The sequence below is a fragment of the Salvelinus alpinus genome, chromosome 24, assembly GCF_045679555.1.
Source record: "Salvelinus alpinus chromosome 24, SLU_Salpinus.1, whole genome shotgun sequence".
Classification (NCBI taxonomy): Eukaryota; Metazoa; Chordata; class Actinopteri; order Salmoniformes; family Salmonidae; genus Salvelinus; species Salvelinus alpinus.
Genome location: NC_092109.1, coordinates 26,357,153 through 26,370,736, shown reverse-complemented (window position 1 = coordinate 26,370,736; position 13,584 = coordinate 26,357,153). Strand labels below are relative to the sequence as shown.

General features: G+C 45.8%; 1 protein-coding gene across 1 annotated transcript; it reads left to right on the top strand.

Annotated features, from left to right (window-relative positions):
* Positions 1–22: 22 nt before the first annotated feature.
* Positions 23–10,496, top strand: LOC139552423 (inositol polyphosphate 5-phosphatase K-like). Its single transcript, XM_071364154.1, has 13 exons — positions 23–743; positions 2,463–3,065; positions 3,564–3,671; positions 3,854–3,962; positions 4,241–4,357; positions 4,889–5,064; positions 5,526–5,637; positions 5,957–6,066; positions 6,186–6,396; positions 6,602–6,739; positions 8,882–8,947; positions 9,091–9,195; positions 9,308–10,496. The coding sequence occupies exons 2-13, from the start codon at positions 2,467–2,469 to the stop codon at positions 9,776–9,778; spliced, it is 2,322 nt and encodes a 773-aa protein (XP_071220255.1). The 5' UTR covers positions 23–743; positions 2,463–2,466; the 3' UTR covers positions 9,779–10,496.
* Positions 10,497–13,584: the final 3,088 nt, after the last annotated feature.

Sequence of the window (13,584 nt, the reverse complement as noted above, 5' to 3'; positions counted from 1 at the left end):
TGCGCAGTGTCCTGTAGGATAACAACTAGGCTACACGGCTGTGCACGTTAAGATAGCCTACCAGCCTGACATTTTCATTCTGCGCAGTTCATTTATAGAAACCTAGTCACAACGCCTGCTGAATTTGGAGGTTGTGATTTCTTGGGTGCATTTATTACGGTCTCACTCTGACTCTATTCTCAATCAGATATTATCAGGGCGCTGTGTGAGTAATGTGGGTTCCTCTCTAGGAAAACAGTTGCACCGGTCAGGCAGCAGGTAAGCAGGATCGAGGCGCAGGCAGCTGTCCCGTTAACTGGGCAGTCTGCATCACGCGTACAGATGCTCTTCTGGTAGCCTATTTATTTAAATGAGCTAAACACACATCTCAAGGATATGTTTACTGGAAATAAGACACTAGGTTACTGTTTTTTCACGTTTTATGACACTAAACTCGCGTACCGGGACCGGCGCCAGGTTCATTACCTTTGACAGCTCGCGCAAGCGTCACTGACTGCTGTCATTCACCACCGTATGCACTTGTCTCTCCACGGTATCTATTTGTCATTCCCCCAGGCGTAGTATATATTTCAGACGCGTCGAAGAAAACCGTATACCGTAAAGTCCTGTCTTTTTGAGGATTGAAAGAAAGCGTAGATGTTTCTGTCCATATCCTGGACCGATTCAATTGGATAAGTCTATTTTACCATGCCCTGCCTTGCGCCAGTTTGAGACGGATTCCTTGTTCACCTTTCAGATAAAAGGTAATGTATTTGTCGGAGTGTGCGCAACCGTACAGCAGGCATCTGCCTATAGGCTATGTGATTATTATTGTATGTTGATTGATGATCATACATTCTTGTTATTTTTTTAAATAATGTCTGTGCCCCAGCAGAGAGGTGCATGGCTGAGGAGAGCTGTATTAAGTAGATCTGTTATAAACTTTGATGTGTGACAGATGGGTAGAATAGAATCTCCAGGCCATTACACTATTAATCAACCTATTTGACTCCACCTCTGCTGAAATAGCTATTATCAACAACATTTGTGGTGGCTTTTCACTTTCCAATATATTGATGTATTGACACACCTTCAATGACCACAACCACAATCTATTATGTTTAGGCTACCCTTGCACAAGCAAGCAACATGTGCCCTTCAATTTTCAGAGCCACTCTGAATGTCATAAATAAATTAAGGGGGTCAGGGCCAGCTCTAGCATTATGGGGGCCCTAAGCGAGATTTGGTTGTGACTGTCAGTGACTGACAAGAGTAAAACTGCGGATGCACAACCAAATTTCGAACTTGCACCTTGTGTATTCTACTATTCTAACTCTCAACAGTAAATTGAGACCACAACTGAGCCCCCCCCCCCCCAAAAAGAACAAATTATAATAATATTAATTGTTTTTGGGGGGTGGTTCAGGGGCTCTCTAGCGGCTGGGGGCCCTAAGCAACTGGAGCCGGCCCTGAGGAGGGTATTTTTTATTTCTGTAGGTCAGAGAACAAACAATGTGGTTGGTAAGTGAGCTGTCACACCTGCCACTGGCCTATAGGCTACTTCTCATAGAGAGGGGGACTATGTAGACCACTATGTGGCTCGTCTGTTGACATTTGTGTTGTGCGCTGTGTCCCTCTATATCTGCTGCTGCAGTGGGTTAGTGTTGCATCTCTAAACACACACTCTCGCTGCCACAGAAAGTGTGTGTGTTAGAGTGTATTAGAGAGAGACCTAGCTAGTTCTACCTGAGGCAGAGGAGCATGAAATATTGGTTTCATGCACAGAAAGTCAATCTTCCCCCCTCCATCTCCAAAACATACAGTAGTTGAAAGGGAAGACACAAGGAGGGAATGGGGTAGAAAGGGGGTTGGAGGACTGAAATATGTTGCTAAGCAACAGGGAAGTAGACCACGATGGGGGTAGAAAGTTGGTACCCACCAGCTTGCCTGTGGTTCAGTATGGTGATGATGTCAGCAGTGGTGTCTGAGGACTAGGGGGCAGGAGGTGGACAGGTACTCAATGTGAGCCAGCTCCCCCCACCCGCTTCTGGCTCCATGCCAATCCCCCCCTCCTGTCGGGCCACAGGGCTCTGTGATAGATGGAGAGATGGTCTGTGACCAGAGGGAGGATGAGGGAGGGGGTTGTGAAGGACAAACAAACACAGGTCACTCATCTTCTCATTCTACATTGGTATCAGTTACACACCAGAGGAGTCTGGTGGGAGGAGCTATAGGAGGACAGGCTCATTGTAATGGCTGGAATGGAATCAATGGAACAGAGTTAAACACGTTGTTTCCATGTGTTGGATGTGTTTGGTACCATTCCATTGATTCCTTTTCAGCCATTACAATGAACCTGTCTTCCCATAGCCCGTCTCACCAGCCTCCTCTATTACACACCCAGCCCAGCAGACTGCACATTCCTCTCTCTATCTCACAATCGCTCTCCCATCCCTTCACCATGATGTATGGTTACTAACCAGGTTGATGGATCAAATGCAGCATAAACAAAGCAGCACAGATCCAGCCAGACCCTCTGGACAACCTGGGAGGAAAACCTTTCCAGGACCTGCTCTACCCCGGCGACCAACAGCTCAGGACACCTCTATCCCCAGTCCCACAGGGGGGTCTGGGAAACTCCCAGGACTGGCCTCAGGTGTACGTCAGATGCCAGACCAGGTGAGGCTGGAGCATGTACAACCTGGGTCCAGTCCTGCAGTTCCAGTCTATTTCAGCCGTCCCAGACCTACTGCACTAAATTCCTCCAGAGATTCAGAGGCTGATATGAAGGATAAGGCCTCTATTCCAAACCGCATTCCTGGACCACACAGCTCCATCTCCCTGTCCCAGTCCCCTGCAGAGTCTTCCCTGTTGTCCCGCAACCCTCAGAGTCCTCACAGCACTCAGCCTTACACCGGCCAGCCTTACCTCATCCCCCAGCCTAACCTGCCTCAGCCCTGCCTCACCCCACCATCCAGCCTCAGCCCCAAACCAGGCTCCAGTCCACAGTCCCAGAGGACCAGCTCCCCTCTGGGCGCTATGGAGAATCAGCCACAGACTGAAGGAGAAACGGATCACGGTTTCAGGTGAGACAGATCACGACTGATGATGCCAAGTACTATTTTAGTAGCATGCCACTGTATGACATTTGTTCTAAAGTTTCTACTCCCTAACTAAATATAGTAACATGTTGTCTCCATGGAGATAGTTTTCTCTTTCCCTCCTTGGCAGACCAGCTAGGCAGAACCCAGCCTCAGTGATAGAAGCCATTTGCAGCATGATGGGTTGATTTGAGCCAGAGTGTGTCACATGAATCAAATGTCATACATCTCAGTAAGAGCTGTCTGAAGTGGACAGAATGGATGCAGGCTGTACATTTCCTTGACAGAGGTCCCAGAACCCCCACTGGTCACTGTACAGTATGGGTTCAACACTTAACATTGAGCTATACATTATTACATAATAATTACATTGTGACTACACAGTTATGATTGCAAATCACTGTAACGGGAAAGTAATGTATGTGTTTGCATAACTACTGATAATGTAGGATGTGCATGCTCACCTGTGTTGTCCTCTAATAGGGTGCACATTGTCACATGGAATGTGGGCTCTGCTGTTCCCCCTGATGACGTCGCATCTCTGTTTGGGCCACATGCTGGCGATGGGAGCACAGACATGTTTATCATTGGGTGAGCTTCTGCTCCAATCACAACGGTGCCAGGGAGACAGCCTTGAATGTCTCCTCCATCATATCTCTATCACTGTTCTGATCTCTCCTCTACTACCTCATCTACCCATCCAAACATTTTCTCATTGCTCTTCTGCTCCCACTGAGTTACGAGTTGTTCTTCCTCTCTTCCTCCCCACTCAGGCTTCAGGAAATGAACTCTATGATCAACAAGCGGCTGAAGGACGCTCTCTTCCACGACCAGTGGAGTGAGCTCTGCATGGACACACTCAGTCGCTTTGGATATGTGCTGGTCAGTAAGGAGTTAGCTCGCTATGATGTGCCAGTCACTGTCTCAATCTCTATAGGGATAGTTACTCACGACAGTCGTGACAGACAGAGTATAATGTCAAACATCTTATCTAATGGTTTATCTTCTTAATGTACGATTATTTCTTCTTTCTCCTCTCTCTTTATCTCTCTATCTAACTCTTTATCTCTCTCTTGCTCTGTCTCTTTATCTCTCTTCATCTCTCTCTCTTTCTCTGTCTCTCTCTACCCTTCTCTTCACATCCTCCTTAATCACTATAGGTGGCGTCCCAGCGTATGCAGGGGGTGCTGTTGCTGGTGTTCTCTAAATTCTGCCATCTTCCATTCCTGAGGGGGGTGCAGACAGAGAAAACACGCACAGGCCTCGGGGGCTACTGGGTGAGTGTCACCCATAGCAACCCCTGCTCTAAAATAGGAGCTTGTCAGTAAATGCACAGTCCAGAAACCCTTGTACATAAATAGTTTTTAGATTGCATTAAAATATGTTAATATGCCAGGGAGAGAGAGAATGAGTGTGTGTGTGTGTGTGTGTGTGTGTGTGTGTGTGTGTGTGTGTGTGTGTGTGTGTGTGTGTGTGTGTGTGTGTGTGTGTGTGTGTGTGTGTGTGTGTGTGTGTGTGTGTGTGTGTGTGTGTGTGTGTGTGTGTGTGTGTGTGTGTGTGTGTGTGACCTTCCTGTGCATGTTGATGTCAGCATGACTACTGGCTGCTGGTGCAGTCTCCTTTTCTCTGAGGTCAGTGCAGCAGGACTGTCAGGCTGTCTGGTTCTCTGATACCATGCCATCTGTCCTTTCATGCTTATCACAGTGGATGTTTGATTACAGAGACCTGGAGAGCATCTATGTTTAATCCATCAATGTGTGTGACATTTTCACACTCTCTCTCTCTATCGCTCTCTTCCCCGCCCCCAGGGTAATAAAGGGGGTGTAAGTGCGAGGATGACGATGTTCGGCCACCCGGTGTGTTTCCTGAACTGTCACCTGCCGGCTCACATGCGGAACCTGGAGCAGCGCATGGAGGACTTTGAGAGCATCCTGCAGCAACAGCAGTTTGATGGCGCGACCGCCTCGGGTGTGCTGGACCATGAGTGGGTCATTGGATGGGGGAGGGCTGATGTAAACAGTATGTGTAGGGCCAGGAGTTTTTCCCACCTGTCCACCGGGCGGCAGGTAGCCTAGTGGTTAGATCCTTGGACCAGTAACCCGAAAGTTTGCTAGTTTGAATCCCTGAACCGACTAAGTAAAACAAAACTGTCGCTCTGTCCTTGAGAAAGGCACTTAACCATAATTTCTCCCGGGTTGCTGTCAATAATGGCTGATACCATGCCGTGATTCCACTCTCTGAGGTAGTTGGGATATACAAAAAACACAATTCCATTTCACTACACATGTACATGTGTGAAACATAACAAATATAAGAACCCCCTATTTGACCTTTGGGAGTTTTTCCTTGGTCATATGGTCACGAAATACTCCTAATTATGTGGTCTGATGATCAGTCGTTGGCTCATGGAGTGGTCGATGAAATGGTTATTTGTTCTTCTCCCAGCGTGGTGTTCTGGTTTGGGGATCTTAACTTCCGCATCGAGGACTATGACATTCATGTGGTGAAGAGTGCCATTGACAGCAATAAGCTCCCTTTGCTGTGGGAGCGAGACCAGGTGAGAAAGCTGTAGAATCTACTTATTTGACATTAAAAAAAGTCCAAATGGAATTTTCTGGAAGTCATGATTATCTTTGGAAACAAAGACTGTTGATTCGTTACCAACAGAGGGAGCTATAGCACCACAAAAATGAACCTACCCCCAATAATATTTATTCACTCAGTGACTACATCAAGTCAAACGAGCTACTTTGATGATTCATTGGTATATAATTTTTTTCTCTCTCTCTCTCTCTCTCTCTCTCTCTCTCTCCCTTTCTCTCTCTCTCTATTTCCATCTCTCTCTCTCCTTTCTCTCTCTCTCATTTGTTTTGCAGCTTAACATAGCCAAAAACAGTGAGTCCATCTTAGATGGCTTCTTGGAAGGCCCTCTCAAATTTCCCCCCACATATAAGTTTGACGTGGGGACACACACATACGACACCAGGTATGTGATTCTGTGTAGAGAAATACACGGTTTGTGATTGATATGATGCTCCCTCCTCCATTAACTGATTCACTGACCTCTATTTCCCACTATTATCTCTCTCTCTGTACCTCTCACAGCAGTAAGAAGCGAAAGCCAGCATGGACAGACCGTATCTTGTGGCGTCTGCGTTGTACGGGCTCCCCTGTTCCTACCCACAATGCCGCTCTGCAGCGTGGCCTAACCTCGTGGCTGGGTGGGGCAACCAAGGTGGTGCAACACTCCTACCGCAGTCACATGGGCTACACCTGCAGCGACCACAAACCGGTCTCTGCTGTCTTCTCATTACATGTAAGTCTAACCTCCCTGTGACCCCTGAACTCTCACCCCAGCAGTCACACTGTTTGATGTTTATCCAGATATGGTGAAAAACCTTCACAGTTACTATCACATTATAACACTAGTATGACCTCACATCATTAGAATCAGCCTCTGAAATTATCTTTCTTTCCATCTGTCTCTGTGTCTGTTTTCACTATCATACTTTCTCCTCCAGTTCCCATTCAAAGTGGACCTTCCTCTTGTAACGTTAGAGTATGAGAAGGAGTGGACTAAAGTTTCTGACGCTACAGTCAGATTCACTGTGAGGTCCAGCTTCCAGCGCAGCTCATGGGACTGGGTTGCAATATACAAGGTAACTGTGACTTCAACTTTAAACCAGTGAGAGTTCATATTTGCTCTCACACATAGCTACAGTACAGTGCCTTCAGAAAGTATTCACACCCCGCTACTTTAAAAACAATTGTTGGTGTTATAGCCTGAACTTTTTGGTTGATAAAAAGTTGATTTTTTTATCACTGGCTTCCACAATATACCAAATGCCAAAATGGAATTCTGTTTTTACACATTTTTACAAATTAATTTAAAAAATGAAAAGCTGAAATGTCTTGAGTCAGTAAGGGAAAGAGAAAGGGGGATACCTGTCACGAACGTCGTCAGGGAAATGACCGGACCAAGGTGCAGCGAGGTGAGTGTACATTTTTCTTTATTAAGAATGTCGCCAACAAAACAAGAAACACCAAAAACGAACGTGAAGCTTACTAGGGCTATACAGGCCACTAACAAAGACAACTACCCACAACTACGGTGGCATAACAGGCTGCCTAAGTATGATTCCCAATCAGAGACAACGATAGACAGCTGCCTCTGATTGGGAACCACACTCGGCCAAACACACAGAAATACAAAACATAGAATGCCCACCCCACATCACACCCGGACCTAACCAAATAGAGAAATAAAACGTCTCTCTAAGGTCAGGGCGTGACAATACCTAGTCAGTTGTACAACTGAATGTCTTCAACACACCTCAACACACGTTGTCTTCAACGTCAACTTCAACTTCTCTGAATCAGAGAGGTGCGGGGGGGCTGCCTTAATCGATATTCACGTCTTCGGCACCCAAGGAACAGTGGGTTAACTGCTTTGCTCAGGGGCAGAATGACATATTTTTACCTTGTCAGCTCTGGGATTTTATCCGGCATCCTTTTGGTTACGTGCCAAATAAGTATTCAACGCCTTTGTTATGGTAAGCCTAAATAAGTTCAGGAGTAAAAAGGTGCTGAACAAGTCACATAATAAGTTGCATGGACTCACATGAGTACTCTGTGTGCAATAATAACGATAACATAATTTTTAAATCTACCTCATCTCTGTACCCTACACTTACAATCTCTGTACCCCACACATACAATTATCTGTAAGGTCCCTTAGTCAAACAGTGAATTTCGAACACAGATTCAACCACAAAGACCATGGAGATTTTCCAATGCCTCGTAAAGAAGGGCAACTATTGGTAGTTGAGTAAAAAAATGTAAAAAGCAGACATTGAATATCCCTTTGAGCATGGTGAAGTTATTAATTATACTTTGGATGGTTTATCAATACACCCAGTCACTACAAAGATGCAGGCGTCCTTCCTAACTCAGTTGTCGGAGAGGAAGGAAACCGCTCAGGGATTTCACCATGAGGCCAATGGTGACTTTAAAACAGTTACAGCGTTTAATGGCTGGGAGAGGAGGAAACTGAGGATGGATCAACAACATTGTAGTTACTTCACAATACTAACATAATTGACAGGGTTAAAAGAAGGAAGCCTGTACAGAATAACAATATTCCAAAACATACATCCATTTGGCAAAGCAATTAACTTTTTGTCCTGAATGCAAAGTGTTATGTTTGGGCCAAATCCAATACAACACATTACTGAGTACCACTCTCCATATTTTCAAGCATAGTGGTAACTGTATCATGTTATTGGTATGCTTGTAATAGTTAAGGACTGGGGAGTTTTTCACGATAAAAAAGAAACATAATGGAGCTAATCACAGGCGAAAACCTTGTTCAGTCTGTCCTCCACCAGACACTGGGAGATGAATTCACCTTTCAGCAGGACAATAACCTAAAAAAGGCCAAATCTACACTGGAGTTGCTTACCAAGAAGACTGTGAATGTTCCTGAGTGGCTGAGTTACAGTTTTGACTTAAATCTACTTGAAAATCCAAGCAATGATCAACAACCAATTTGACAGAGCTTGAAACATTTTGAAAAGAATAATGGCGAAATGTTGCACAATCCAGATGTGGAAAGCTCATAAAGACTCCCAGCTGTAATCGCTGTCAAAGGTGCTTCTACAAAGTATTGACTCAGGGGTGTGAATACTTATGGAAATTAGATATTTGTGTATTTCAGTTTCAATACATTTCTAACATTTCTAAAAACATGTTTCCATTTTGTCAATATGGGGTTAATTGATATCTGTGGTTTTTCTTCACAGGTTGGGTTCAAACATCACAAGGACTATGTAGCATATGTGTGGGCCAAGGCAGATCATGGGTCACAGGTATGATACAAAGCCTGACAAACATGCTCTCACAACCAACCTCAGAGATCCATTGAGATAATAACATTACACACACACACACTTGCTATCTTTCCATTTAATCTAATTTGTTCTTCTCTTTCTTTTTCCTTTTCTCTCCTCAGGTGACATTTACAGAGGAGGATTTACCCAGGGATGCAGGGGAATACATTTTGGGTTTCTACAGCAACAACATGAATACCATTATCGGAGTGACATTGCCCTTTCAGGTCAGGACCCTTCCTGCGGTTTTTCTTCCTGTGTTGTTCAATGAACAGAGAATAAAGCAATTGCTTCCCACCCTTTCCTCTACACTCTTCAACAACCCTCCATCTCCCATAGATCCATGTTCCTGTGCGCAGCCCGACAGCTCCACCAGTATGCCGCTCAGACAGTTCTGATGTCAGCTCGGAGGATGACAGCACACTGGTCCTGCTGGCCCCTGCTAGCTCCCGCAGCCCAAGCCCTGGAAAAGGCAAACACCACCATCGTCACCGCCGCAGCCGCAGTCCTGCTCACTCCAACACCCCCATGCCCTCCCTGCAGGGCCTCAGCTTGCACCCTCGTCCCCTAGAGGGGCTACCAAGCAGCCGCTCACCCTGCTCTGCAGCTAAGAAGGAGCGCCTGGTCTCCCCCCAGGACACCCTGCCATCGCCCATCAGCCCACTCACGCCCCGCAGCCCTGTGTCCCCCGGGGGTGGGGTCTCAGCCCCAGAGGCTCTGATCGCTGCCATCCTGGGGGAACACAGGCCAACTCAGGTCACCCCCACAGGGGGCAGGTCACCAGGCAAGACTGGAGAGACAAGTTTATGAGAAGCCCAAGCAACAATCTCTGTGGGGTCGTGAATGTGCACAGACATTAAGATAAGACTGTTGAAATGAGGCCAGTAAAGACTATATGATGATAAAATCTAGGGCTGATATGGTCCATTATTCTGATGCTGATCTGACCCCACACTGTCACTGCACTCATAAAAGCAGTGCATTGTATGACTTGTAGTTTGCAACATTCCACATGGTAGTGAACCAGTTGTCTCTGTTTCTTAATCTACTTATCAGTGACTTCATCCCATACATACACTGTGTGTACTTTGGAGTCAGGAGCTAGTCCAAATCGATAACAGTCTAAGTCTTACCCCAAGAAGTGCTTTTACAGACTCATATCAATACTCTATGTACACAATAAATGTAAAGCCAAAGCAAGAGTAAATCTGCAATGTACAGTACTGCTGTTGTTATGGTAAGTTTAAAGGATGTCTATATGCCCTACCCATATGGGCTGGATCACTTGGTGTGGTATGATATCCATCTTTCCATGCCCCTAAGCGCCAACTGATATCAAACCACTCCAACTGGTTTGTTTCTGAATCTCCCCATCTTGTGTATATGTGTGTAGAATTGTACATGTTTGAGAGAAAAAAACATTCCTGTCTTATTTTCAGAGTGATAACGATTCTAATGATTTGGTGGTTTGTTTTGGTTGTGGACATATTGGTTGTGTGAGGAAAATAAAATTATAATCCTGAGAAAATACTTTTGGTTTTTGATATCATGCACAGAACATTCAATGGGACAGCTCGTAATTATAACATGCAGAGTCCACATAGGCTAATGGCCAATCCTCAAACAGGGCTTTCGTTTTTTGAGATATCCCTACCCAAGGTAGAACAAAACTTAGCCATGTTTTTTCACATCTCTTGTCTCCCATTTATGAAATGGATGGGTGTGTAAAAATATTTTACTGCAAAACCAGTTCAATTGATAGAAAATATGACACACACCCTAAACTCCAAAAGTGCAGAATAATGCCGGGTAAAATAAGCTCTTATTCAGTTCTGTATGGTCCTGCCTGAAAAAAATACATGAAGTGCCTTCATAAAGTATTCATACCTCTTGGCGTATTCCACATTTTGTTGTGTTACAGCCTAAACTCAAAACGGATTAATTGAAACTAAAAACATATTTTTAGAATTTCTTTCAATTACAAAAAAAAAAAGATATACAGAAATATCACACCATTGGCAGTGATTACAGCTTAGAGTATTTCTGGGTAAGACTCTAAGAGCTTTGCACACCTGGATTGTACAATATTTGTGTCAGGACCCGGTGCGAGAAACAGTCACTAAATCGGCAGAACCCAGAAGATGAGGCAGACACAGCAGTACTAGAGATGGTGGTTTAATAAAAAAATAGATATCTTCCAAAATACAAAGAAAATCCACAAAGTGGTAAAAACAGCAAGGGAAAAACAAACCTCAAAAGACTAATCCAAAATACAAAAGAACAAAACCAGAGAACCTCTGGAAAATCCAACAAGAGAAAAATATATGTTCACAACAAGGCTTGGGCTGGGGCTGGGTGCTAACATACAAACACTGAGCAAGGAACTGAGGAACACACAGGGATTAAATACTAACAAGGGAACAACATACAGGTGCAAACAATAATTAGAGCAAGGGAAAAACAAAAGGTACAAAAAAGGTGCAATGGGGACATCTAGTGACAAAAAACCAGAACAGTCCTGGCCAAAACCTGACAGAATCCCCCTCCTAGGAACGGCTCCTGACGTTCCTACCAGCCTTCTCAGGGTGGAGGGCCCTGAACTGACGAATGAGGTCAGGGTCCAGTATGTCCTTGGCAGGAACCCAGGAGCGCTCCTCGGGACCGTAGCCTTCCCAGTCCACCAGATACTGCCAGGACCGCTGCACCCGGCGGGAGTCCAGTATCCGGTGGACGGTATAAGCCGACTGGCCTCCGATGACACGGGGCGGAGGGGGAGGTCTGCCTGCCGGAATAAGGGGAGAAAAAACAACAGGTTTTAATAAAGAAATGTGAAATGTGGGATTGATTTTAAGGGATCTGGGTAAGTGCAGGCGAAAAGTAACGGGATTGACTCTCCTGGCAATCTTAAAGGGTCCGATGAATCTCTGGGACAGCTTGCGAGACTCCACCCGTAGCGGTAAGTTTTTTGTTGAAAGCCATACTCTCTGGCCGGGGTACAGGGTAGGACCGGGACGGCGACGTCTGTTGGCTTGTCGTTGGTACTGCTGTGAGGAACGCAGAAGATTAAGACGGGCCTTCTTCCACGTAAGCCGACAGCGTCTGATGAACCTCGAGGCTGAAGGCACTCTGACTTCTGCCTCCTGGTCCGGGAACAATAGAGGAGCATAGCCAAACTGACACTCGTGCGGGGATATACCAGTGGAGGAGGAGCACAAGGTGTTGTGCGCGTACTCAGCCCAAACAATGAAGGATGACCATGTGGATGGGTTGTTGGAAACCATACATCTGAGGGTGGTTTCCAGCTCCTGATTCATCCTCTCAGTTTGGCCGTTGGACTCCGGATGGTACCCTGAAGATAAACTGGCCGTGGCCCCTATGAGTTGGCAGAAGGCCTTCCAAAACCTTGAGGCGAACTGGGGACCTCTGTCGGAAACCATATCTTGCGGGATGCCAAAGACTCGGAACACATGGTTAATCACCAACTCAGCTGTTTCCTTGGCAGAAGGTAATTTGGTCAAGGGAACAAACCTGGCCGCCTTAGAAAACCTGTCGATGATGACTAGGATCGTAGTATTACCATGGGACGGAGGAAGGCCAGTAATAAAGTCCAGCGAGATATGGGACCAGGGTCGGTGGGGAATAGATAAAGGGTGAAGGAGTCCTTGAGGGCGGAGGTGAGAAGATTTGCCCTGGCAGCACACGGAACAGGCCTTGACGAAAGTGGCAACGTCTTCTTTTATGGTGGGCCACCAGAACTTACGCTGGATGAACTCCAAGGTGCGACCTACGCCCGGGTGACAGGTGAGGCGAGAGGAGTGCCCCCACAGAAGGACTTGGGACCTTGCTGCCTTGGGAACAAACAACCGATTAGCAGGACCTCCTCCAGGGCCCGGTTCGATGGCTTGAGCTTGTTTCACGGTATCCTCCACTTGCCACGAGATCGGAGCCACGATCTTAGCGGCAGGAAGAACAGTCATGTCATTATCTTCTCGAATGGCAGGAGAGTAGACTCGTGACAAGGCATCCGGTTTGAGATTCTTCGACCCGGGTCTATAGGTGAGAATAAACTGGAATCGGCTGAAGAAAAGAGACCATCGAGCTTGTCTGGAGTTCAACCGCTTCGCCTGCTGGATACAGTGAGGGAAAAATGTATTTGATCCCCTGCTGATTTTGTACGTTTGCCCACTGACAAAGAAATGATCAGTCTATACTTTTAATGGTAGGTTTATTTGAACAGTGAGAGACAGAATATCAACAAAAAAATCCAGAAAAACGCATGTCAAAAATGTTATGAATTGATTTGCATTTTAATGAGGGAAATAAGTATTTGACCCCTCTGCAAAACATGACTTAGTACTTGGTGGCAAAACCCTTGTTGGCAATCACAGAGGTCAGACGTTTCTTGTAGTTGGCCACCAGGTTTGCACACATCTCAGGAGGGATTTTGTCCCACTCCTCTTTGCAGATCTTCTTCAAGTCATTAAGGTTTCGAGGCTGACGTTTGGCAACTCGAACCTTCAGCTCCCTCCACAGATTTTCTATGGGATTAAGGTCTGGAGACTGGCTAGGCCACTCCAGGACCTTAATGTGCTTCTTCTTGAGCCACTCCTTTGTTG